This window comes from Myotis myotis, unplaced genomic scaffold (assembly GCF_014108235.1).
Source record: "Myotis myotis isolate mMyoMyo1 unplaced genomic scaffold, mMyoMyo1.p scaffold_m19_p_7, whole genome shotgun sequence".
Lineage (NCBI taxonomy): Eukaryota > Metazoa > Chordata > Mammalia > Chiroptera > Vespertilionidae > Myotis > Myotis myotis.
The window spans coordinates 63071398-63099118 of NW_023416379.1; the positions used below are offsets into that span (position 1 = coordinate 63071398).

At 38.3% G+C, this 27721-nt stretch overlaps 1 protein-coding gene across 8 annotated transcripts in view; it reads left to right on the forward strand.

Annotated features, from left to right (window-relative positions):
* The window catches only part of COL12A1 (collagen type XII alpha 1 chain), a 114417-nt gene extending 89765 nt beyond the window's left edge, over positions 1–24652 (forward strand). For 3 of the 8 annotated variants that reach the window (XM_036318292.1, XM_036318288.1, XM_036318290.1), the window contains 14 exons: positions 1867–1944; positions 3210–3296; positions 4908–4961; positions 5983–6078; positions 7309–7362; positions 7720–7773; positions 12138–12191; positions 14243–14314; positions 17728–17763; positions 17871–17937; positions 19054–19242; positions 20132–20200; positions 21223–21393; positions 23615–24652. In XM_036318292.1, coding sequence (XP_036174185.1) covers positions 1867–1944; positions 3210–3296; positions 4908–4961; positions 5983–6078; positions 7309–7362; positions 7720–7773; positions 12138–12191; positions 14243–14314; positions 17728–17763; positions 17871–17937; positions 19054–19242; positions 20132–20200; positions 21223–21393; positions 23615–23787 — 1254 coding nt within the window. In that variant the 3' untranslated portion in view covers positions 23788–24652. Of the gene's footprint in view, positions 1–1866; positions 1945–3209; positions 3297–4907; positions 4962–5982; positions 6079–7308; positions 7363–7719; positions 7774–11221; positions 11793–12137; positions 12192–14242; positions 14315–17727; positions 17764–17870; positions 17938–19053; positions 19243–19643; positions 21394–22411; positions 22830–23614 lie in introns of those variants that run through there. The other 5 variants (XM_036318291.1, XR_004969003.1, XM_036318289.1 and 2 more) reach the window with 5 other exon arrangements.
* Positions 24653–27721: the final 3069 nt, after the last annotated feature.

Below are 27721 nucleotides of genomic sequence, written 5' to 3' on the forward strand. Positions count from 1 at the left end.
GCTAATACAAATTTGTGCAGTCGGGACGTTAAGCATTTGTGGACATTGGCTGTGACCATCACCAGAGCCCGCGCTTTCTCGCAGAGGAGCCGTCATCTGTCGCCGAGGGAAAATCAGTGTAGAACAGCAGCCAACTGACCGCATTACTAACAAGTTCACTGGCGCATGTTTGAGGCAGGAGCGTGCCAATCCTATTTACGGTTCTATCTAGTGAGACAGTTTTAAATGGAGGTTTTCACTGTACCAAGCCGTAGGAACATTGAAGTTCATATTAAATGTCAAATGATAACCACAGAGTTCTAAAAGCAAGTCTGCTACCTTTGGCTTCTATTAATTTTTAAACTATATTTACTTAATTTAGCTTTCTTCCATAGACAGAATTTTCTTCTCCTAGATTCAAACGTTGAAATTTCTATTCTATAATGAAAACCAATAAGTGCAAGTTTAATATAATTGTGATTAAAATTCAGACTTTCTACTGACTACTGTATTTTATGTTTAAATAGAATAACTATATCAGAGATATAAAATAAGTTATAGCTAAAAAAATATTTTCCCTCTTATTAAAAGAGTTTTATTTTTAAAAAGTAGAAAGATAGGAAGTATATATTATAGCTGGCCCTTAGTAACTATAGATTATGTGTCTTATGGATTCAACAGAGGATTGAAAATAATACTAAAAAAAAAAAAAATTCCAAAAAGTCAAATCCTAAGCAATATAGTGTAAATAATTATTTACATAGAATTTATGTTGTATTAGGTATTATAAGTGACCAAGAGATAATTTAAAATATATGGGAGGATGTGCTTAGGTTATGCAAATACTAGGTCATTTTACATACCTTGAACATCTTTGGGTTTTGGTATCTGTGGGGGTCCTGGCATTTATCCCTCTGTGAATAATAAGGGAGGACTGTACTATATTGAAATAGTTAAGGGTAATCATAAAAATTATTGGTCAGCCCCTAGGTAAGAATTTATGAAAAAAAAAAAAAAAAAAAAAAAAAAAAGAGCCGAAACCGGTTTGGCTCAGTGGATAGAGCGTTGGCCTGCGGACTGAAAGGTCCGGGGTTCGATTCTGGTCAAGGGCATGTACCTGGGTTGCAGGCACATCCCCAGTGTGAGGTGTGCAGGAGGCAGCTGATCGATGTTTCTCTCTCATCGATGTTTCTAACTATCTCTCTCCTTTCCTCTCTGTAAAAAATCAATAAAATATATTAAAAAAATATTGAAAAAAAAAAAGAGCGTCAATGGTAGAATAAATGCGGAATGGCTTTTGAAATTTTACTTTTCTACAAGGATAGGCTATTGAAAGTTGATTTAACTGTGTGTTGTTTTCAAATTCTTAATGGAACAAATTCACAATTAAACAAAGAAATTAGTTCTCTTTAAAAAACAAAACTCAGCCGAAACTGGTTTGGCTCAGTGGATAGAGCGTCAGCCTGCGGACTGAAAGGTCCCAGGTTCGATTCCGGTCAAGGGCATGTGCCTGGGTTGCGGGCACATCCCCAGTGGGAGATGTGCAGGAGGCAGCTGATCGATGTTTCTCTCTCATCGATGTTTCTAACTCTCTATCTCTCTCCCTTCCTCTCTGTAAAAAAATCAATAAAATATATATTTAAAAAAAAATAAAAAATAAAAAACAAAACTCAATCAAACATGTCTTTTTAGCCAAGGAAGTGAATCAGAAGTGGGAATTTCACATAAGCATTTGCTTTACTGTCTCTTTATCTTAGGCACAGGCTTTTATGGTCTTTCCTTATGCACCCTTGAGACAGAGAAGTAGGCAAAGGTTAAATTGTGGAAACGTTAGTATAAGATGTTTCTCATGCATCTTTAGCTGATGTTGCTGTTGGTTGTTTGCAGTTCCAAATCCAGAATTTCGATATCGTCTGCAGTCCGGTGTGGACCAGTAGAGACAGATGCTGTGATATTCCCTCAAGGGTGAGTAACGCGGAATGGAAGCCTGTGGCCGTTTCATTAGCCCCCTGGGAGGGAGGGATCCGGATGCGGATGGGCTGGGAGAGGAAGCAGCACTCAGCAACTTCTTCTTCGGACGCACACATCTCTGTGCATGCTAATCAGCTACCAGGGCTTGGGCCAGGGACCCCAGCCTAGGAAGCCAGGAACGGAGAATGGATCAGACGCATCTGTCAATTCTCCCCAGCAGCCAGGGTGTTATGCAAGTTAGAAAAGTCCTGCTGCGTCAGCATGTTTGACACACCTCCAACAGATCCCTTCTGTTGTTTATAAAATCTCGGCATTTTATAGAATAAGCCATCACCTCTCTGGATAACTAACGTTTAGGACTAACTGGATTTGTTTTTGAGATGATGACTTACTCCCATAGTATCTGTGTGAGTGGTAAGTGGTTACAAAGTTAAATGCTGATGACGGATTTGAAGCATTGGGCAAGCGATAAACTGCATACATCTCCAGGATGAGGGTGCGTTATTTATTCAGCATTTATTTATGGAGCACCTGTGATAAGCCAGGCACTATTCTATGTGCTAGGGCCACAGCAGTGAAAGGTAAATATTCTAGTGAAAGGCAAGGGAAGAGAAAGAATGGACAAGTAGCTATAGACTATGGTATAGAGCGAAAGTCCTAGGATGAAAAACCAGGGTAAAGGGATAGATGGCCAAGTGCGTACCATCAGCCCTCAGTGATACGGTGAGATGTAAGCAGAGACCTGAATCAGGTGAGGAGCCAGTAATGTGGAGACGAGAGCCAGAGCCAGAGGGAGCTGTAAAACCAAAGGCCCCAAGGCCACAATGTGCCACAAGATCTGAGCAATATTAGTCAGATCAGTGGGGCTGGAGCAGAGCGAATGGGGAAAGTGGGACGACCACGGTGGTGCTTTGAGGAGCATGTAAAGCTTCGTAGGCTATGGGAAGGACTTCCGGTTTTCTAAATGAAATGGGCATTTCTCTACCACCAGATTAGAGGAAACTGGTTAGACAACCAGTGGTTGCAGTGGCAGGTCTGTAGACATTTCTTTGTTATGTGAGGTTTCCTAGAGTAACTGTAAAATAAAGACATAAAGGAGCAAAGCAAGATTCAACCCAAGACTATTTGCAATGATAACTAAAATTATTTCTGCACACTGGGAAACAGATTTCCTTGTGTAAATATGATAAATGGAAATGGGGGATGGGGAGTCATTTTTACCCTCAATTCAAAGGTAAATATTCTTCTCAACATTTCAGAGAGATGAAGCAAAATGCCCCGCTCTTCCGAATGCCTGCACATGCACACAGGACAGCGTTGGACCTCCAGGACCACCAGGCCCTGCTGTAAGGAAACTGAAAAAGCCCTAGGTTTTCCTTTAAAGCTTTGGAGTATTCATTCTTTCTTATTTTTTAAATTTAAATCTTTATTGTTGGAAGTATTACATATGTCCCTTTTCCCCCCTCATTGACTCCTTCTAGCCTCCCCCCCCCCCAATCCTAGGCCTTCACCACCCCATTGTCTGTGTCCATGAGCTATGCATGTATGCATACAAGTTCTTTGGTTGATCCACACCCCGCTCCCACACTTTCCTCTGAGATTCTGCTGTCTGTTCCATGTATTCTTTTGCATAAAATGCTTCTAGCCATCCACATTTTCTGGAACAGAGCACGCCATATTGCAGACCATTTTTGTGGTATATTTTAGTGGAGTAATACAAGAAGAAAATTTAAACACATTTGAACATGCAGGAATGAATGAAACCGGCTTCTTATTTAAGAACTTTTCTCTTAAAGTTGTGAATCTGGGTTTCCATCTGTAATCACATGCTTCTAAAAATTCCTTACATCTCCTAAAAGCTTCTTGTGTAGATGTTATGGAACCACAGTTGAGTGGCTAACCCAAGAACAATTTGTTTAGAGCAAGGATATGTGTACCTTATGCTGCAGACATCACATGGGAATAACATATGAAGATGTTATATATGTGATGATATAAACTCTGGGTGTGAAAGTATTGGGGTTTAAAGTAACTGGAATGATAAGATAAAATCTACATCTATTTATGGGGGAGGGGAGACCAAGAAAGTGTAGACAAAACATTGAAGATTGCAGTGATATGTCTCATTAATCAACGTGGAACCCTTTGCTCTTATCAATCCAACATCTGAGCTGGGCTGGTTTTGAGAAGTGGTAGTCATTCTTCTAATGGCCTCTTTTAAGAATATGATTAATTAACATAGAAACAGCTCAGAGATTCTTATAATACCCAATTTTACTATACAGAGGTTATAACAAAAAATGTAAATTGATTTTAGATTAATTATAAGCCAGCTTCTCATGTACAGAATCAGAATGTCACTGGAATTACCATAATTTCTATTAATAGTGATTTACCTGATGTATATTTGTAATCATAAAATTATATCCCAACGTGACTTAAATGTTTTTGAGAAGTAGAGATGTTTTTCTCTCATTGTAAGATAACATTATTAGATATCACTACCATATTTATTTCTTCTTTGGTCAGTAGTCTCTGAATTCCTGTTACTGAACTACATATTCCGAGATTCTGAGTGATCCAAGATACTCTTCTTTTTGTATATTATTTCCCCTGAAGAATGCATGCATATAATTCCAAAGCTGAACTTTCTCTTTGCTGTATTTAAATAATGCTTGTTTTTTCCAGTAAACCTCACATTTTCAAATAAACTTCAAGATTTGCTAACAATTAAGAAAGTTCACAATGTAAAAATGAGACACGTAGGATGTACAAGGTTTTGAAATTCCCTTTCCCCACTTATTTGTGGGATATAAAGTCTTTACTTCAGTATTTTGTAAGTAGCTACAGAAGTATTGATTGGACAAGACGCTGCTTCTTGAAACAGTTTTTACGTATCAACTTTTTCCTACTTTCCTTACATTCGCCCTGAAATGTGTTCTTACTGTGTATTTTAGGGAGGACCTGGTGCTAAAGGTCCCAGAGGTGAAAGAGGTATCAATGGGGCAGTCGTAAGTATATTTTAGAGTGCATTCAAATGTTCATCTATATGTTGAAGGCTGGTTGTTCAAACTTCTGCTAAGGGGGGGTATGTGACCTTGAGCAAGTCAGTTCATGTTTAGTGTGCCTTAGGCAATATATCATCTCTGCCTTGTCTTTGGATGTCAAAATGATGGACCAGAGAAATAAATGTCTAGGGTGTGTCACTGCTGTAGGAATTGCACATGGGAATCTGCAGAACCTATGGGCTCTGCTGCAACATGTGGAAACGGGGTGACCCAGCCATCAATCAGAAGACCCCACAGGGGCCAGAGTCCCATGAGAGAGCTGGGGAGGGTGGGGGACAGGTCCGCTGCTCCTCCTTACACCTGTCTCAGAGAAAGAGCTGGGCAGCCACATGTGCGTTTGCTGGGGGTCACCTGCCCCTCTGACCAGTTTCACACTGGTCTTCCATAAACCACCTCAAGCTTTTTAAGGGGCATATTTTATGAAGATAATGTGTAGCTTTTGTCATAATCTCACAAATGATAAACTAAGTCAGTCAGGAAAGGGTGAGGCTGGGATGCTAACCCAGGTCTGTCTGACTCCAAGTTTGTGCCCTTTACACCTAGACTCATTGCAAAGAAGCTTCAGTACAGAGCATCTACTCAGTGGCTCTCTGCTCCTTGCTTGATTCATATACATGTTCGTTCCAGAAATAAGCCCAAGTCTAAGAGAATTCAGGACTAGCTTAGAATAAACCAAATCCAATCACATTTGAATTTTGATCTCATGAGTTTATGAATATAAATATCTGAATACATTATAGTCAGTATGTTTTACTTCAAAAAATGTACTTCTAATAGGAGTTTTGGAAATTGAAGTATTCTTGTGAATTTATTTCAGAGTTTTGGAAATTTAAGTATTCTTGTGAATTTATTTCATTTTCCAGTTGTTCTTATATGAAGAGTTATATGATGGTGTTTTAAGGTTAGGGAGGCACTGGATGAGTATTACATGACCATGTGGTTGTTTCTTCCTTGTGTGTTTTAGGGGCCCCCTGGTCCTCGTGGGGATTCAGGTCCTCCAGGCCCCCAGGGTCCTCCAGGTCCCCAGGGACCCAACGGACTCTCTATTCCAGGAGAACAAGTAAGTACAAAGGCTTTCTGTATTAAGTGAGGATGGCAGATTAACACTGAATTTAACTGGAACATTTTTTTACTATATTTTGCCAAATCGAATGTTTTCTCAGAGAACTCAACAGTTAGTCATTGAGATAACTTCCTATGAGGACTATGATTTCAGACATGTAAATAGTATATGTAATAATGTATAACTGTGTAGACAAAAATTACTCTACTTCTTTGACCTATAAAATTTTTAAAATAAATAATACATATATCCTTCAACATCCTGAAGACTTTGAAATTGCTTTCCATCTGTGGCTGCCCTAAAGTCCTTTTCTAATACCTACGACCTCAAGGCAAGCTTGCATTGTTTATCTAGGTCATTACTTCTTTAAACATTTTAAAATGCTAATCGGAACTAAAAAGGATGTTTGACCTTTAGAGGCTCATATTTTGTTTTAAATGCTGATCTGAATTATAAAGGATGTTTTACCTTTTAAGACTCATACTATATTTAACTTTTTCTGTATATTAAGATAAAGTAAATATACTTTACGAATAAGAATACAATAACTGCATAGTTCTTAAATTTAAGTCTAAACCCCCTTTTAGGAACATAGATTACTTTTTTTGGCATTTAAAGAAAATCAAATCTATATTAGATATAGCTAGAAATGAGACGTGTGAAGGCACAGGGCTTTCTTTCTCAAGAGGGTTGAATGCATCTACTGTGAGCTTCTTGTGTCCAAAAGAAAGTTGTAGAGGCTTTACCTTTTCTTTTCTTTTACTACTACTATTAAATTATCGGTTTTAATTAATTCAGCTTTCCTTTGTAAGAAGTGTCTTCAAACAAGTAGTAATAAGTACCAAATTATGTTATCTTCTTAGAACATTTCATTGAATATCTATTAATATTAGCACCAAATTAAATATATTAAGATAAAATAGCTTTCTCCCTTCACATTTTATTTCAATGAAATTCCCTTATGTTAAAGGATGTTCTTTTAAAGTAGGCATATTATCCCATAATCATATAAAATTATCCCATAGCATTATAAATGAAAATTATAGTATGGCATTTGTAGTTTAAAGAGTGAGCATCAATACCAAAAGTGATGTATTCATCTCCCTTCAAAAATATTCTTACATTGGATTTATGAAGTGATGGAGATCTCAGAGATGACTCATGTCTTCCTTTTCCACTTAATCTCTGTAAAACGCCTGGGAACTGTGTTTCCGCTGCTTTCTCTAGGGTCGCCAAGGGATGAAGGGCGACGCTGGCGAGCCAGGACTTCCGGGCCGAGCAGTAAGTTCTTCTTGAAGTTACCTTTCCTTTCACTTGTCAAGTGTTATTTGACAAGCTGCCTTTGTACTGCCTCAGACGGTGAACCAAGGCTAAGCTGCAAAGCAGAAGCCTGGCTGTGTCCTTCGCATTATTTCCATTTCATGTTCTGGTCTTAATCTTTAAGTCTATGCTTGTCAGGTCAGGTACCTGCTTGATGACTAAGTACCTACAACATGGCTGACACTGTGCTTGCTTCTGGCTTTCTGTTTCTGTTCAGAAGCCCCCTGAACTTCCTTTCTTATAAAAAAAAATTTGGGGGGGAATAACAAGTATCTTTTTCCACACAGGAAGTACATTACTGTCTTTCTTTTCATATAGGGAACCCCAGGACTACCTGGCCCACCAGGACCCATGGGACCACCAGGAGATCGAGTAAGTTTTCTTGGGCAAGCTAGGATTATGCTGAAAATGATATCACCTCGCTGCTTATTAATTAAGAAGCCTCCACAATTCATTTGCTTGGCTGGAAAGCAGAAGTCACATATTTTGTGGAAGACTGAAAAACAATTATCAGTGGCTCAACCAACATCAGATCAATCTCAAGGTCTATGAAACAAAATGGCAGGACTTGAGGGGAGTCTTTGAAATTTTAATTTGGGAAATTTTTTTTAACTTATCAGGTTTAGAAAAAGAAATCCATAAGAGAATTTCAGCTTATTAGCAAGAGATTTAAGAATTCTACCAAATTGTTTTGTTTTCTTTCTTTTTTAATTTTTTAAATATATTTTTTATTGTTGATAGTATTACAGATTGTTTTAAATCTTAAAATTAAAATCTTTGTTATGAGGCAGCTCTTAGGTAAGAGAATAATCTTTATTTTCCGGGCACTTTTTTTCGAAGTCAGCACATCTTTAGAACTCAAGTATCATCTAGGCCTTGATGATGGGATAGACAAATGGTATTTAGTAGGAATTTTGCTCAGTAGTGACAGATTTCAGATTTGCTCTTGACTTACTATGAAAATAGTGCAGGAAACCCAATATTTTCTAGTATAAGTACAGTAAACAGGGCTTCTATGCTCTATTTAATATTATAGAAATATTTGGTTTCATAAAAATTCATGAATATTTTAATGAGATTTTAGAATTGCTCAGAACAAAGAACTAAGGGCTTTTTAGCATACTATGGTTCAGACAACAGTCTGAGAGTAGTCTGTATTCTGCCTAATCAAAAGTTAAAACATATGACTAGCAGCAGAATCTGAGAGGGCCCTTGGTGCTGTAAGAGCTGTCATTGAAAACATTGACTTGCTTACCTTAATACCTCCAAGACACCGCTGGATGGAAGAAGGAGGTCATTCAGATGAAGCAAGGATTTTCCCAGATAATACCAAATGGTGAATGATATGGCAATGAATTTTATTTGCTCCTATGCCTACTTTAGAGTTTGGGAAAGGAGACAAGTCAGAGAGAAAATGGTATTCTCTGTGAGTCTGGTACCTGGAGATATATATATATACATATATATACACACACACATATATATATATAATATAATATACTCATATATATATATATCTATATATATATATATATATATATACTAGTACATACACACACACACACATATCAGTGTGTGTATGTGTGTGTGTGTGTGTGTGTGTGTGTGTATATGCATTTTTTTCCTGACTCTTGAAACTGGAATTAGTTTTTTAAAAATTCTTATTTAACAATAAAAGACAATAGTGAGATTGCAAGAGTCAGTCTACTCAATTAGAAACCAAAACCAAAAACATACAAGAAGTGATGATGGGCTGAATTGCTTGCAGCTGCTACTACTGAAACCTATTGGGCCCATTGCCACCACCCAGGGTGGGCTTCATGCAGACATGGTGGGTCGCCAGTGCAAACCCCATCGACATGCTCTCTTTGAACTGGAAATCAGCAGCCATCACCACTGTCACTGCTGCCCTGAAAAATGAGGGAGTGGGAAGGATTCTGCTTTTCACTCTCAGATTCTAACCTGAGAATCCAACTTGGTGGTGAGGCCACCCAGGTCTCCTAGGGCAAGGAGATTTTTCAGAAAATCATTCCACTCTTCTCCTCACAGCCTTGTACACCTATCTACCACTTAGTTTTCTACTACTAATACTGAAAGTACAGTACTGATAGAACATGATTTTGGAAAGTTAGGTAGACTTTGGGTGCAAGCATGTTAGCATGTTAGCAAAAAAAAAAAAAAAAAAAAAAAAAAAAGGAGCGAGAGAGAAAGAAAGAACAAAATTCAAACCCTGTGGTAGAAGAAGAGAACGCTCAGGAGAGCAAGCCAAAGGATCATGGTGGAGAAGGAAGATTGTTACCAAGGTGGAGTTATTAGGAACAGAATGCATGGGTTGTCTTCAACACAGACAATTTTCAAAACAAGACACAGCTTTGGGGAGTGTTAAAAAGTAACAAAAGTACCACATGTACTGGATACGTGTGTATCTATGAAGACAGCCATAAGTCTCTTCAGCCCCACTTCCATGAGGGCAAGCAGCAGTAACTGCCAGAGCTTTGAGCTTTGATAATAAAGAAAAAGTTATAGCACAAAGATCTGCAGCTGCCTCAGTGGAGAGTCCTTCTGAGGACAAGTTACATATGTTTCTCCTGAAAGAAGATAGTTGGTCAGTCCTAGGTGTTCATTGATGGCTGAGTGGACAAAGAACTGTAATATATGTAGAATAGACTGCTATTCAGTCTTAAAAAATAAGAAAATCCTGTCTTTTGGGAAAACATGGGTAAACCTGGAGGATTATGCTGAGTGAAATAAGCCAAACACAAAAAGACAAATACTGCATAATCTTATTTAGGTATGGAATCTAAAGAAGAGTTGAATGCAGGGTAGCAGAGAGGAGAATCGTAGTTGCCAGAGGCAGACAGAGGGGACCATGGGGAGATATTGGTCAAGGGTACAAAATTTCAGTTATGCAGGATGCATAAGTTCTGGAGATCTACAGTCTAGTATATATAGTGACTATAGTCAATAATTCTATATTGTATATTGAAATTTGTTAATAGAGTAGATCTTAAATGTTCTCAGCACACTCAAAAATTAACTATGTGAGGTGATGGATATAATCATGATTAAGGTGATTTTTTTGATTGTGGTAATTATTTCACAATGAATACGTCTATCAAAATACCACCTTATACACCATAAATTTATAGATACTTTTGTCAATTATACCTCAACAAAGCTGGGAAAAAAATGTCCTTAGGCTGACTTAAGAAGGGTTATTCAGAAATATGATAGTTATAAGAAAGAAAGGAAGGAAGGAAGGAAGGAAGGAAGGAAGGAAGGAAGGAAGGAAGGAAGGAAAAGAAAGAAAGAAAGAAAGAAAGAAAGAGAAAGAAAAGGAAGGAAGGAAGGAAGGAAGGAAGGAAGGAAGGAAGGAGAGAGAGAGAGAGAGAGAGAGAGAGAGAGAGAGAGAGAGAGAGAGAGAGAGAAAGAAAGAAAGAAAGAAAGGGCATGCCCTATATAGCATTTGGAGAAATTCAGATGGAAGAAAACCTATTCAGACTGCCCAAGCAATACTACTACCAGCGCATTTTTGCTTAAGTGGCTCTCAGAAGCAGTGTTGACGTTACAGCAGATGAAGTTGGAATCTGTTTTTTCCTTAAGCAGGATTAGATCTTCCAGAAAATAGTTTGAAATTTTTATCTCTATAATTTTCTGAAAAACATTTTCAGAAATTTTTATAGTAGAATATATGTAGCACCATTTTAAAGAAATAATTTAAACTTCCTATTGTAAAATCAATGGATACTTAATCCAAATGTTCCTGATTTTTGCTAGAATCCAGGAATATGGATGAAATTATCACTCCTATTCTCTGCAGAAAATGAGACAAACATCTCCTTCAACAGAGGAATGCGACAACCATAAAAAACGATCTGACTCAGAAATCCTCGGCTGGATTTCAGAGACCTGCTATTGGGATGGATGCTAGCTGGGTAGCAGTGACTCATTCCAGACAGAGGTCATTTGGCACTGGATGCAGATGGGGCGAGACAGCCAAAGAGTGAGCCTGTGTGGAGATGCGCTGGGCTCCTGAGGCAGCTCTCTCCTTCCCAGTCAAGCAGACACCAATGCCGGTCTGGCCTTCTCTGTGAGATGAGGAGAGATGGGCCACTAAAAAAATTTTACATGATTGAGGTTTTCTTTGTTTCTGATGGAGCGGGTTCTTCGTCGCCTCTTTTTTTGGACGAAGGAGAGTTCATCAGGAATGGAAACTTCACAAGTCCTGCCCTGGCCATTGCTCTGGGAATGAGCAAGGGAGTTTACTGATCAGTTGCTTGGGCTCTCTTTCCTCTTTTATGAGACCGCGTGCTTTTCTCAGCAACACATCTTTCATCCCATTTTTATCCTTCCTGGGCCAGTGTGTGGACATGGACTGTGCAGTAGAAAGGGTTAGTTTTTCCTTTAGACTTTATACTCTTACAAAAGCAAAAGCTAGTATCTTTAAGAAAGAAATGTTTTCTTTGCAGAAGATGAATTTGACTCTTAAAATGATTGTATTTATAACTACATAAATGAATGAGTATAGAAATTAAGTATTCAGTGAAAGGCATTAAATTAAATTTGAAAGTGTTTTTCTTTTTTGTAGTATATTTGCCTTTATATTGCAAGATGACCTGCAAACAGCAAATTGGGTTAAATTCTTCACCCTTCATGCTTAGCAACCTGTTTAGCATTTTTCCTTTTCACGTGGTCATTCTCTCACTACCCTCTAATTAATTTTATTTTTTCAATAGGGCTTTACTGGAAAAGATGGTGCAATGGGACCCAGGGGTCCACCTGGGCCACCGGTAAGAACAGGATTCGTTACCTCGCTGTCTTTCCACTTTGCTAGAGAAGAGCCTGGTAACCTGGCTCCTGTGCTGGGGGGTACACAATTGGGGTTGCCATTTAGTTTTTATTTTCCTAAATCAAAACTGAGCGGTTCTCAACCTGTGGGTCACGATCCCTTTGGGGGTCAAACGACCCTTTCACAGGGGTCGCCTAAGACCATCGGAAAACACATATATAATTACATATTGTTTTTGTGATTAATCACTATGCTTTAATTATGTTCAATTTGTAACAATGAAATTGGGGGTCACCACAACATGAGGAACTGTATTAAAGGGTCGCGGCATTAGGAAGGTTAAGAACCACTGGGCTAGAGGAAACAGATGTGCTAAAATACAGTTTTGTTTTTTAATCAAGTTATATTTGAAAAATAAGAAAATATCCCTAAATGACTTGGTCACTAGCTATTAGTGCCTTAGTCCCCCCATCCCCACACTGAGTTGTGGCATTTTATGACCTGACTGGTTACTTCCTGTTATACAATTTTAAGGATCTGTGGTCTATGATATTTGAGTTTTAAGGACATTTATTACTGCATAGTTATCAGTCATTCTGAGGAATTAAGTTTTATTCAAGTAGGTCTTCTAATTAAGATCTTTGGGGACAATACTAAAGCCAATGATTTGCAAGTGGCATTTGTATGCCTGTCTCCAGTGAGATCACAGTTAAATTGTTTAAGATGATGGAAGTTTTCATGTAAAATGGTGGGATATGAAGATTCAATAGCATATGTTAAAATAATCTAATTTATTTCTAATATATATATTTTCAGGTAAGGGGGAGTTTAACTGTATAGTAAACTTTCATCTAAAGTATTTACTACAGAGCTTAAAATTTGCATAATTGAGGAAGTAAAGGATTAATTATTTTACCAAATCTGATTATTTCATTTTAAGGAAATTTTAGGCTTTAGAACATAATGTATTGCTTAGTAGGTATTATATACAAGGGTGGGGAAAAGTAGGTTTACAGTCATTCATGCGGAAAAATACAATAATTAATAAGTAATAATACAATAATAAATTGTTTCATAGACTCAGAACTGTAAACCTACTTTTGCCCTACCCTGTATATTCTTTTTTGTTGTTGTGTTAATCCTCACCCAGGGATATTTTCCCATTGATATTTAGAGAGTGGAAGGAAGAGACAGAAATACCGGTGTGAGAGAGACACATCTATTGGTTGCTTCCCGCACACGCCCCTACCAGGGCTGAGGATCAAGCCTGCAACCAAATACATGCCCTTGACTGGAATCGAACCTGGGACCCTTCCATCTGAGGGCTGACGCTGTATCCACTGAGCTAGGGCTCACCCTGTATATTCTACAAAAGATGACTAATGTGTCTTGAAGCTGGGTTAAAAGAAACAGGGAGAAATTCTTATGGTTTTGATGGGGTGAAGGGTGCTGATGTGACAGAAGGAAGTGGAAATGTGGAGAATGCACCAAAGAAAAAGTGAATTTCTAGGCTGAGAGTGCAATTTCCAGCAGACAAGGGGAGACTCTGCCACAATGATGCCAAACTTAGCAAAAAACTGGCTACCTTCTTCATTTCTTCCCCAGCCAAAGTTTGCACTGCTGTCTTTTGATGGCTTGTCTGGATATGTAATAGAAATACACTAAAAAACAGGAATTGCTTTCTGCAGTGTCATTTTGTACCAATTTACTGAGATCACAGTCTGTGAATTGTAAAACTGATATATATAGATATAGATATAGATATAGATATAGATATAGATATAGATATAGATATAGATATAGATATAGATATAGATATATTTCAAATGGCCTAAACATTTATTTTAGAACTATACAGTCAATAAAAATTAAATGGGAAATTTCAAGATTTGTTTCTCTTTGTGTCAACTTAAAGTTTGGTTTTCCTCTTCCTGAAAATGTGATTATAGTCTGCTTCATTGAAAAGCTTTTAAAGCTGCCACTTTACTAGTTTACTTTAGATGGGATTTTAATTTCATCATATCATCCTCTTTCCCGACCTGCGTGTTGTAGGGAACCCCAGGCTCCCCAGGAGTCTCAGGACCGAGTGGGAAACCAGGCAAGCCCGGAGACCACGGCAGGCCAGTAAGTGGACCGCTTGCACGTCTGGAGTTATTTCACTGTTGCCTTCAATAATGAGGACACTGAAAGGCTCCGGCATATTTATGTTATCTTTGCTGTAATGTGTTTGAAGCGTTTGTCGAAACCATGCCAAACCAGTGGAATTAACTTGGTACTAGTTCTAAAGTTTTTCTCTCTGAGTTAGAATATTCTGGGATGAAAACTGTGGTTATAGGGTTTCTTTAAAAGGAGAAAGGGATGATGAGCCAAGACACATATTTCTGCACTGTATTAACACTTTAAGCTGGGTCAGCAGAATGATTCTCTTTATTTAGGAGTGCTATGCTGCTTAACATAGAAAAATACATGGTGGTGGTGCATGGTGCTTCCATAGGGAGTGTGCGGATGTTACCCTGGGGCAGAATCATCCAGCCAGGCCACTTGCTCTGTTCTCTTTCCTCGAGGTTGCTAAGAACATTAGTCCCAGAATTAAAAGCATTGATCGAATCTGCTATTTTACTTTTTTATACTGCCCAATTTATGTCCGCTTTACCTTTCCTTTAGTCAGGTGTTTTGGTTAAAATAGTCATTGAGATGGTATTGTGCATACCATCTACTATATTTGGTATTAGTATCTCCAAAACTGAATTTGGCGTCCTTAACATATCCAGAAGTATTTGTAATGGCTATTGGGCTTCACATACTTTACAAGTTCTTCCTTATTTTGCATATGAATTGTGGATATATCTTGTCTAAATAGAATTCTGAAATATAAAAAAGTTACCCTAAAGATAATTGAGTCCAACTATTAGCTGCTCTCCAGACTGGACTTCTGTTTTCTTAAGTATTGTCCAACTGACAAAAACCTGAGTTTAAAAAACTTTTTTAATGCCATTCAAATTTAGGGTAGAATCTTTATGAAACATTGGTTGCTTTTTATGTTTACATACAATTAAACAAGCAACGTAAAGATTAAAGGACTCCTGAAGTACTTTATAATCTGTGTGTACCCTAACATATGATCTTATTACTCTCTTTTCCTCAATGAATCATGGCAGAAACATCATAAGAGCAGTTTAAAGTACATGGAACTCTTCTGCCTATTCAGGGTTCCATTTTGTTTTGCTGTGACCGAAGAGTCTCACACAAGACTCTTCCTGATGCAACTGATGGCTGCCGCTGGAAACCTGAAGGAAACTGGCCCTTCCTTGACTTGAAATGTGACCTTAGATCCTGGCAATGACAACGACTTCCACACACCCTCTATACCAGAACAATCTCAGAGTGGCAGTGAATTAAAAAAGCCCAACACCACCAGGAACGATATCAAAATAGCAGTAAATGTAAAAAAAAAAAAAAATCCCTGAAATTTACATAAGGCTCCAAAGTCAATAATAATATGTTTCTATTAACAGTGTCTGGTACTTTTGGCAAAGGGAGAGCCTAACTCTAGTTTATCTTATGATTGTAACTTGTAACATTTATTTGGACCTTATTGACCTTTTTCTTTTAATTTTTCTTGTCCTTTAAGGTGGCAAGTTGCCTCTTCTTTTCTTACCTATTCTATCTTACCTTTCATTTCTATTCACCAAAGTAGGTAGCAGAGGTGTTAGGAGAGACCTTGATTCAATTAGTTAGCTATTGTCAGTTATTTTCAACCTTTTTCATTTCATGGCGCATATCAACTAATTAGTAAAATTCTGACACACCAAAATATATAATTATTTTTTGCCGATCTGACAAAAAAACAACAACATAGGTATAATTTTGATTTATTCATACTGTATGGCTATTGTTATGATGGCTGTTGTCATTTTTTTTATTTGACAATCTAAGGGAAAAGAGATCAGTGTCCCCTGACTACTCAGGTACTGCATATTTTAAAAATTCTTGCAGCACACCAGTTATGTCATTGGCTGTTATAACCAGCTGATATCTTCCTGCTAACTTACAACACCTGATGTGGTACAGTGGACGTTTTCAAAAACTGCTTATGGACTATTTTTATTCATTTACTCAACACCTACTTGTTTAGTGCCTAAATGAGCTAGTCAGTGTTTTAGGGTCTGGGGATATAAGAGTAAACAAGACAAAATCCTTGCCCTCGTGGAGATTCTAGTGGGGGATATAGACCAAAAACATGTACATAAATATTTCTGGTGATAATGAGTGACATGAAGAAAACAGAAACAGACTGAGGGCTAGAGAGTAATTGTGACGGCAGGGAGGTGGCTATTTTAGACATAGTAGTCAGAGCCTGTTGGAGGCGGTGAAATGAATTGAGGAAGCAAGCTGTTTGAAGAGCTGTGGGAAGGGGATTCCAGGCTCTAGGAACAGCATGAATAAAAGCCCCGAATGAAGAAGGAATCTGGTGTATGAAAGGAACAGTGGAGAGCCCTGGGTACCCAAAATCAAGGGCGTGAGGGAGAGAGATGACAGATCATGTCAGAGAGCTGAGCAGAGGTGATTATGTGGGTCATCTGGCCAATGAGAAGGACTTCTTTTATTCTAAGTGTCACAGAGGTCCCTGGAGCCAAAAGAGTGACATTATCTTATTTTCCTTTTAAAAATGTCAGTCTGGCTTCTGTGTGGAGAATAGGCTCTAGGAGGACAATCCAGGAAGCAGGAAGACCAGTTAGGAGGATATTGGAGTCATTCAGGCAAAAGTATTGGAGACTGTAAGATGTGGTTTGGTTTGGGATATATTATCTGACGATCAGATTTTTCAATAGTTCAGATGTTCCTTCTATGACAGCAGTTGGCAGCCTGGGAGTTCATTACTAAAACACAAAAACTTCTTGCACTATAAGGAAAACTTTCCCAGGATCCTCTCATGGCCCATGAGAAGCCTGACAGAGCAGGGACAAATATTCTGTAGTTGTGTTTGGATGTGGGACCACCATTTGGATTGAATTATCTAATAAGGGAGACATGTGGTTCCTTTTTACTCAATGCACACAAAAAAACCACTGGAAGTAGTTATATGTTTAGTTAGGGAATTGACAAAAGCTCAATAGTTCTTACTGGAACTGAATCAAGATGAATGTCATGGAGAATCCACAATAACCAGCTGAGTTACCCAGCTGTGGTGATATAAAAGAAAATACAATGGCACAAGAGCAATTTTCACATGCATTTCAGTTCCAGGCCTGTATTGTGAATGGCATCATAAAATGTATGCATAGTTCATAACTTTTAAATTGTTATCCTCAAATTCACATCTCAGCACTCTTTCGGAGGTCATATGCTTCCCAGAGAAGGAGGTGAGAGAGGGAATTAGATTGCTTTTATAGATGAGACAATGTGAATAACATTGATGTGACTGTGGTGTCATTTTGCTAATTCATTAGAAAGCAGATCTTCATCATCATGTTTGTTCATGAATCATTTTAGATCATGTTTGTCACTTTCTAATACATGAAATTCCTGCATTTTAGGGTGCCTCTGGATTGAAAGGAGAGAAAGGCGATAGAGTATGTATTTCTTAAAATGTGACATACATTTATTTTGTGTGTAAAACATTGAAGTCTGAAACTATAGAAGTAATATGCTAATGATTCTCATTGATTTAATTAACAAGGGAGACATTGCTTCTCAGAACATGATGCGGGCAGTTGCAAGACAAGTCTGTGAACAATTGATAAATGGTAAATTTCTTTCTTTTTAATGTATGAAAAGTTTTTATTTAATTGCAGGAAAATGCAAAGTTTGAGTCATAAATTTTCTAAGATGTATGCTTCTATTTCATTTTTGATGATCTTCTTTTTTTTTATACATTGTCAATTTTGTAGCCAGTTAGTGATATTTTAATGATTGTCCTGAAGATAAAATAATAACTTAAGGTAAAATAAAGGCAGTTATCCTTACATTTGGTTTGATACAAAATCACATTTTAAAGGGGCTTTTTCAATTTCCATATTGTAGGATTTTTAGTGATCTTCATCCATCTGGGCATATCTGGAAGCAGCAGCGATTGGATCTTTCAAGTTAAAACCTTTAAGTTGTTGTATGACTTTAAGGAAGGAGGCCCACCCACCCAGACCAGTTTAATCATAGAAAGTCCTTCTCGACGGGGACATTTTAATATTGCCTCCTTACTTTTTACAGACTCTTTCTTCATATTCCATGAGGCCTATTAAGTTTATTCATAAAGTTCAGTGCCTGAACACCAAGTGTGGCCTTAAACTCGGGGTTCCCTCTGTCAGAAGTTTTAATCGCTGTATCTTGAAGTGCTGCCCTGGGAACACCTGCAGTAGAGGCACCTATGTTGCTTTTAGAAATTAGGGTTGCTGGGCCAGACTCTAAACCTGGTGAATCATTGTCTTTGAAGATGAGGCCCAGAAATCTGCATTTTCAACATATCCAACAGGCAACTTCAGTTTACACTAAATCCTAATGATCATTGCCTTGTGTACACACAATCATGGCATCATTTCTTACTTTAAAAAAGTTTTTCTTTTGAGTGACATTGTTGGGCAAATCTCAGGGGTTTCTATCAGAGCCATAGTAAACTTCCACAACTCATTTTTCTTTATAGTAAGCCTGGTGGCCTACTTGGTTGGTATTTTGTGGAGACAACTATTTATCAGAGATCAGTTTGTCCTTGGTGACTGGAGAGTTTTATTTTTAGGGTTCAGGTTGGAATGCCTCCTGGACAGGGGAGGGATAGAGATGTCTTTCACTAGATACTAAGAGAAAACAATTTCACCCTGCATCCCTCCCTTATTAGGGTTCTTACTAACAAGTGTTATTTCTATTCATAGGTCAGATGAACAGATTCAATCAAATGCTAAATCAGATTCCAAATGATTACCACTCCAATCGGAACCAGCCTGGCCCACCAGGTCCTCCAGGTCCCCCGGGCAGCGCAGGAGCCAGGGGAGAACCCGGACCTGGGGGGCGACCAGGCTTCCCGGGCACGCCGGGCATGCAGGGTCCCCCGGGGGAACGAGGTAGGTGTATCTGGGTGCAGCATGAGCATAAAGGAAGGAACTACACGTGTAGGAGCCTGGGGATGTTAAAAAGTGCATAGAAGACTGAACTTGGCAACAGTTTGAACAGTCCCAGAAGAGCTATGGTCCCTGAACCTGTCTTGTTTAGGTGGCTACAAGCCACAGAGCCCCATAGCTTAGGATCTTAGTAAAGATCGTGTGAATTTCTGGTTGTTGTTAATGGGAAAAACCTGTATCTTGGCAAACTAAATCAGGCACTAGAAGCTTGTTAATTGTTGTGACTGGCAAGAGTTGGGCAGCAACTGAATGTACAGTTTTAGATCCAATTTTTTTGTTGTTGTTCTTTTATTCAGAGCCTGGCACTGGTCTTACATGTTTGTTTCACTTTAATTTCATGATAGATAAGTGTCATTGGAGGAAAAGAAGAAAAATAGTCTTATCTGATTCCAGATGTTTCAGGATTCTGGGTACTGATTTTGTCAAAGTTGCAGTTAACATTCCATAGAAAACCTAGATATTTCTGTAATTCTGATGGCTCGGATGTTGCACAAATAGGGCTGCTAAAGATAAGATATTTTTCAATGAGCTGTAACTCTTTATTTGATTTCTGTTTGTAACAACTGTTTCTAAAAATATATGTTAGATGTGTTTGCTTTCTTCAAATAATTTTTCCCCTGACGTGTAGCCACATTTGTTTCCTGGCCATGAGTCTGGAATTACACAAATGTCTAGAAAGAATCTGGCTTAAAGAGTGAACTTCTGTGAAACATTGGGTTGTGCTTTCACTGAGGGAAGTCAATGACTTGAATCAGGTAATACCAGTTAAAAGGAAGACTGCATGTTTCCTGATCATTTTCCTCCTGTGCGTTATCTTTTTGTCCTTCCTTAGGTTTGCCAGGAGAGAAAGGCGAAAGGGGTATTGGGTCTCCAGGGGCTCGAGGTCCGCCTGGCCCCCCAGGTAGGTCTGCTGGTACATAAAATAATACAGTGTAACTACTGGGAGAGCATACAGCCCCCTTACCCCCAAGAGATTCACAACCTCATCATGTTAGCTTCAGGCATGGCTATCATCATGGTATTTTCACACTTTAGCAAGAAGTTGAACTCGTATAACCTCCTCATTTTTATGTTCTCTTTGCTCAAAAAATGTTTGCATGTGTTCTCTTAAGCATTCACTGTCACTTTAATATGTGAAGGATTGAGTTTCAGTGACACAGAGGGTTGCTGTTTTCTTTTTTATGCAATTCTTAATTTGTTTTGTTTGGCCTCATAGCTTTTAAGAATGGTATCACTTCCTGTTTTTTTCTAGTATTCTTCAAGATGTTGCTAGTAGACTAAAAAAAAAGTATTCTCACTAAAAAGTTGGAGAGAGACATCACCAGATTTCACTTACAGGTTCTTTATTGACGCTTTGGAAAGAAATAGTTATCTAGTTGTTTTATGCATTTCTTTTACTGGGTTGAAAATGAATTTTTTTATTCATGATAGTGTCCATGAGACCCTTGCAACCCAAGGTCAACCCTAGTGGTAATATATTTAGGTTTATGTTAGCTGTAAGTACCACTCGATGTAGACATGACATTGCCTCACATAGTTCAGAGGTATGGAGCGGGTACTTCCGTGTTTTCCCGGCAGTCTAATATGGCTAATAGAGCCATTTCCTTCAGGTGGTCTTATCTCTGTGAGAGTAGGAGCAAGCAGAGAACTCATCGATATCTTTAGTTGGGCTTCATTCTTGCTCAGTCCGTTTTCTTGGAATGAAATCATTGAAGTAGTTAGATTTCTGTCTTTAACTCTTATGAATCACTGGTAAGAAATTTCCAGACTTAGGTTCATATTGGTGATTTCGTAAGGAAATATTTTCTTACCATACAGTAGGGAGCCGCCTAGTCTTGAGGCAGTGGAGGGGCCAAAGTATTGCTGACGGCCTCAGGAGATGTATTTAACAAGAGGAGAAATATTTGTTTCAACCCACACTAGGTCCACAAGGAGAATCCAGAACGGGTCCACCAGGGTCCACAGGTTCCAGAGGTCCCCCAGGCCCCCCTGGTCGTCCTGGAAACTCAGGTATCCGAGGACCCCCAGGTCCTCCTGGATACTGTGACTCATCCCAGTGTGCCAGCATCCCATACAACGGGCAAGGCTATCCAGGTATGTGGTTGTCATTGTAGGAACCCAAATTCACCTGAATAAAGAACCTTTATAGAAATGAAGTGCCGTAGGATTGAAGGAAGATGGATTTGAGTATTTCTTGAAGATAGCAAGCAACTCTTCCAGTTGTGTGTTTTGATTATGTAGTAATATTGCTCTCTCTCAAAGCATACACCATTACTTCACTGTTAGGAGTTAAATAACTATTTTCTCTCCCTTCCAATATTTCTGCAATTACCAAGTCACATAATAAAACTCTCCTTATTTTCCCTAGAAGTTCAAAGAAAAGCTACCAATTGACTTTTTTCTTCCTAACCTAAAGATTGGGAACAGTGATTTGTTGAATAAAATTGTAGAATGCTAAGAATACACACACACACACACATATATATTTGTTTTGGGAATCTAATGTGTAGGCAAACTAGCATTTGATAACATGATGCAGACAACTGACAATAGTTCACTCACATTGTAGAAATAATATTTATAAGATCTGGAATGTAATTTTTAAAAAGAGTTAGTAATGAAATTCCAGTGTTTCAATTCTCTTATGTCTGATTTTGGGACTGTGGGGACAGGGGACAGACATATGCTGATCTGGAAGTAAGAAAGTCATGCTGTGGTCAGTGGTGACCTTTTCATCAGTGCACCCTCAAGCATCTTGCAAGTTTTAAAAATGATACTGCTGTTTGATATGATTGGCTACTAGCAAATAGTGCATGAGTAGTTGAATATCTAAATATCTATATATCTATATATTTATGTGAGAACTTACATCTGGCCAAAGTTATAATTAATCTTAATGTACATTTCTCATACAACCCATTCACAAAATTATAATATAATGTGTTATAAAATAAATTTAAATTACCTTTGCCTTATGGTATGTACAAATAACTGGAAATATATGGATATATATGTATATATACTTTAACCATTACATACTTAGATGGATGTGTATATATGTTTTTTGCATAGTAATTCAACTTTTAAAACTATCATCTTTGACCTGTTTCAGGTTCCGGCTAACATTTTCTAAGTCGCCAGTGCTGCTTACAGTTTGAATACATGAAAATCCTGTTTCTGAGATGTTTGCGCACATGCTTATTAGGAAATGAGTCTGTATGGAAATCTCACCACAGATATGGTTAATGAACCGGGTCAACATCATAAAGGAGGGTGGAGACTCTATACTAACTTGAATGCAACAAAAGCAGTGGTGTTAGCCTATACGCCTGATGCATTTCAGTAATAATGTAGAAAAATATTATTAAAAAAAAAAAAAAGTTGAAACATACAGCCATGAGGAGCCTCGACTGTGAAAGAGGCGCATAATAAAACTACTAACCAGCGGAGATCGTGCCATTTCGAGAAAAACAATTAACCTGGTTACAGAGAAATGTCTGATGTAAATAATAAACTAATTGTGGCTTGTACATGATTTGTATGTGATCCTGTCCACTAAAATCACTTAACAATTCTACAGTAAGCTTCTGCACCCAAGCCTGCTGCCTGCTCTGTGCCGGAATAACACCGAATGGAATCTCCTCCTCTGTCTTGCTTGTTGGCGATGTGTCTGATTCAGGGCATGCGACTCATTAGTACTGTTCTTTGTACATGTACTCTCATTTGGGTTTTGTCATTGCCATTTTCAAACCAAAGTTCTCTAGTCACTTCTTTTCTTCCTGTTGCGCTGTAGCCACTGGTGTTCCTCGCCCACCAGCTGTAACTCAGTCTGTGGGGGAGACAGCCACAGAAATTGTCATGTACTGTATATTACCTGGTGATAGCTGATTTTCACCTTCAGAGTTCAGTTTCTAGGAGCCAACAATACGTCCCCTCACCTCCTCACCTTTCCAAACTGTTCTCTGAACTGAGGAGTTGAAGTCATGAACAGGTACTTGGGGATTTGCGAAAATCCTACCCAGGTTCTGCGTTTACAGTTCTTTGGCCCAGTCTGACCCTTCCCAGGTATTTGTGCAATGATTGTATCTACTGCTGGATCTTTGAAGGTTTTTTTTTTTTGTTGTTTTTTTTTTTAAGTCCGTCACTTTATTTGAGCATCACCAAATTCTCTATGCAAATGTTAGTAATCAGAACATTGTAATTTATATATTTATAGTTAGGAGATTAAGACTGGAGTGCCATCGCCTCGGGTGATGGTTTAGCTTTTGCTGTGTCTGTACCTCCCAAATCATAACTGTAATGTTGAATCGGACAGAGCCATACGTGCCCGAGGGCGGGGCCTACCTGCCTGAGCGCGAGCCCTTCATCGTGCCGGTGGAGCCGGAGCGGACTGAGGAGTACGAGGACTACGGCGCCGACGAGCCTGCCCATGAGCATCCTCCCCACGCGCGCTGGCGGCGCGCCCTGCCCCGCGGCCTGGGGCCGTGAACCTGAGACGGCGCCCAGGGAGGCCAGGCTGGGGGAGGTGTTGAGATTATCATTTACAGGTCAACTAGAGCAGTGCATACCGTATCTGCGATGTTTCTTCCGGCGATGCTTCGTCCAAGAGCCCCTTTTTACTGTAGAGAACCTTGTTTCTGCAGGAAGCCTAGCCAGCCGCGCGCGCAGTCTGTAGGCGTCTTTGCTTTCGCCCAGAAATGCTTGCAAAATACTCTGTTCACAAAAGCTGCAAGGAGAGAATGTGCCTGGTGCCTTTCGTTAGCACAGCGGGCAGCCTCAGTGAAACTCTTAGGTTAAACAGTGAGTCCTGGAACCCAGAACTACTGTATATTTCGAGAGGGCAGTTTATCTTTTCCAATACTTATTTGCAATTCAATTACACCACGATTCAAGGAATGCCCCTCCTAAACCAAAAAGGAGGGAAAGGTCAACTGCATCGCAAGTATTTATCTTCCTCTTCTAGCTTCTGTTACACATTATGGCATAGAATGCTCTTATACATCTCCTTTAACAACCACAAACCTTAAGCCATGTAGCTGAAATGATTGTATCAACTGGATACAACTTCATATTGCCTTAAACCTCCTTGTTGTAGACACACTAACATTTATGCCAAATTGCAGATTATTCTGCAGAGATGGAATTGCATGTTTGTGTTGTATATTTAGTATGAACTTTTTTTTTTTCCAGAACATGTTTCTTAGTTATCAAAAGCAGTTGGAAATGTTTGCAAGACTATGAACATAGAATTGCTGCTTTTATATTTTAACTGCAGATTGTGAATTTCACTGCCTTATATTATTTATTTCTGAAACAAAAGAGGCATTTTTCAATAAAACTACTGAAAATTTGACATGGTCTGTTTTTTTCTTTGAATGGCCTTTTGGACTGTTCAGGCAGTTGTTACAACAAACAAGTTTATATCCTTGGATACGGTTACAGATCTTGCTAATATATTAAATTATGCTAAATAACTTTAGATTTTTAATGATATGATGAAGTCATAGAAAGAGAGTGGTGAGAACCTCAAAAAGCCAAGCTGATTCCAAAGGCTCTATTAGGAATGTAGAGGATGTGTGGGTTGGTGGAAAAACAACTAGGTATCCTAGGAGACCCCAAACAGCCAAATAACTTTTAACAAGCCACATGATTTAGTATGCATTTAATCACTTTCCTATACCATACTTTACCCAGTAGCATGTTTAATTGCAAAATGGAAAATTCCTTAATGGAAATTTTTACATTGAATACCTTCCTTTTACAATTTTACAAATGCAAATAACATCATTCTAAATATCAAAGAAAATAATGTAAGAACCAACACCAATTGGAGAAAGGTAGTGATAGAAAATTTTCCACAGAGCAAAACATCTGAGTTAAATACTTTCTGGCAACCAAGATCAAAAGGAATAGATAATAAATGAATGTACTGTGTTCACCAGGTATCCAGCAGATTGCTAAATTCATAGTATTCATCTGTAATCCCCAATATCTATATTTTTAAGGTTAGAAGAGACCATTGAGATCATTCCAGTTCAATTCTTTGCTTTATGCAGGAAGAAGCAGACTCAGCTAAGTACTGTAGTATCAGAACAAGACTAAACTTCTAGGTCTTGTGGTTCTTAACCCTGTTTTATCATCAGATACTCTCCTCCACCCCCTCTCCTTCTCTTTTCCTGGGAACACTGACTCCCTTGTTAGGAGCTTTCAAACTTCAAAGTTCTACGAATTTATTTTCATTAGTTTCTGACTCATTTAGGTTTCTGATGCTCCTTGATGAAGAGCCTCTGTATCAGGAGCATGAAGATGGGTTCAGTTCCTGGTCACTGACTCAGCTGGGTTCCAAGGCCACAGGGATTTGAGGCACAAAGGAATTCCATCTTCTTTCAGTGGCAAATGTGGGTTTGATTCCTAATGTTGGTGGTCACCCATTTTCTACTTCTAATCTGTGCTCTCAGAGATGAGCACAAAATTACTAACCAGCTGAGATACATGTTGTAAGTTTTATTTTCATAGCCTATTTCAGTGATGGTGAACCTTTTGAGCTCGGCGTGTCAGCATTTTGAAAAACCCTAACTTAACTCTGGTGCTGTGTCACATATAGAAATTTTTTGATATTTGCAACCATAGTAAAACAAAGATTTATATTTTTTATATTTATTTTATATATTTAAATGCCATTTAACAAAGAAAAATCAACCAAAAAAATGAGTTCACGTGTCACCTCTGACACGCGTGTCATAGGTTCACCATCACTGGCCTATTTCTTCCGTAATTAAGTTTGCTGAATCTATATGAAAATAATTTTTGTTACCCCTGAGTGAGCGCATACTGAAAGTGTAGGTAGAAAAGGCCAGGTGGTCTGGGTTTAAAAATTAATGCTAATACCCCACAAAATCAAACCTGTAGGTGCTGGTTTATTTATTCAAACTTTCTTTGAAGGACTACAGAACAACTTCTAGCTCTTTAAATTTAAAAGCATTATAAGAAATTTGTTATTTATAATTTATATTTGAAACTAAGGCTCTGATTTTTAAGAGACTAGCTTGAAATAACTGTGGGAAGAGGTGACAGCTTCTAAAGGGGGCTATAGTAAGAAAGGTTTCAAAATTTCAATACACTTAAATAGATCCTGAATGTTTTTTATAGAATATTTTGTACAATGGGATTAACCATTTAGCACATTTAACTCATATATTTTTTTCAGATTTATAAGGGTCTATTTTTGCGTCTGTAAAGAATTACGCTGTCTATGCAGTTGCTCAAAATTACATTACAAATGAGGTCAGTGTAGTTTTCCCTGAGTATTTATTATTTATTATGTCCATGGTCCTGTATTTGGAATATAAGATTATTTTTCATTTGGTTTTAGTTCTAATTGCTCCATAACAAAAGGGTTTTTATATACCCTCACGTGGTCTGAGTGCCTTATAAAGAGTGACCAATTATACAAAGAAGAGCTGTGGTAAATCTTTTATTTTCAAAGGCAATCTTTTAAATACAAATTATATTGATTTCTAAGTCTCCTTTTACTTGTGTTTAGAAAATGGATTTAGATCTGAATGTCTAAATGAACATTATTAACATGTCATTCTTAGATCCAGGCTGCTGAAGGCTATTGGAAAAAATCACACGGACATGCTTTCAGGGAATGCCTTTTATGCTGGCCACACAGACCTGTCTCCAACACTGATCTCTCTCTCTCTTTTTTTAAAATTCTCACCCAAAGATATTTTTCCATTGGTTTTTAGAGAGAGGGAAAGACAGAAAGAAATATCAATGTGAGAGAAACACATCAATTGGTTGCCTCCTGCATGCACCCTGACCAGGGCCCAGGCCGGGGAAGAACCTGCAACCTTGGTATGAGACCTTGATTGGAATCGAATCTGGGACCCTTGGGTGCACAGGCTGACACTCTATCCACTGAGCCAAACTGGCTAGGACCTAGCCGCTAGGGCCAACACTGATCTCTTGTCCTATCAGTATATCCAACTGTGTATACCCCCTTGAAGTTCCACAAACACTTCAAAATTTACGCATCTGGTATTTATTAGGATTAGATTCAGCTGTGACTGACAGAAAGTCACAAAATAACAGTGACTTAAACAAATAGAATTTTTTTTTTACTTCTTATGTTTAAGATGTCAAAGACCCAGGCTTTTTCTATTTTGCTGCTGTGCTTTTTGCAGTTTCTTGGGCCAAGTTAAACTTATGGTCCAAGATAGTTAGTAGAGCTCTATCTATTATGTCCATATTCCCCCTGCAGGAAGGAAGAAAAAAGTGAAGAAAATGCCACCCCTTCTTTTAAGGACGCTTCTTACACAACTTGAAACAACAAATTTATATTACAGACCATTAGCCAGAATTGAGTCATTTAGCTACATCTAGCTGTAAGTGTGGAATGTTATCTTTATTTTGGGTG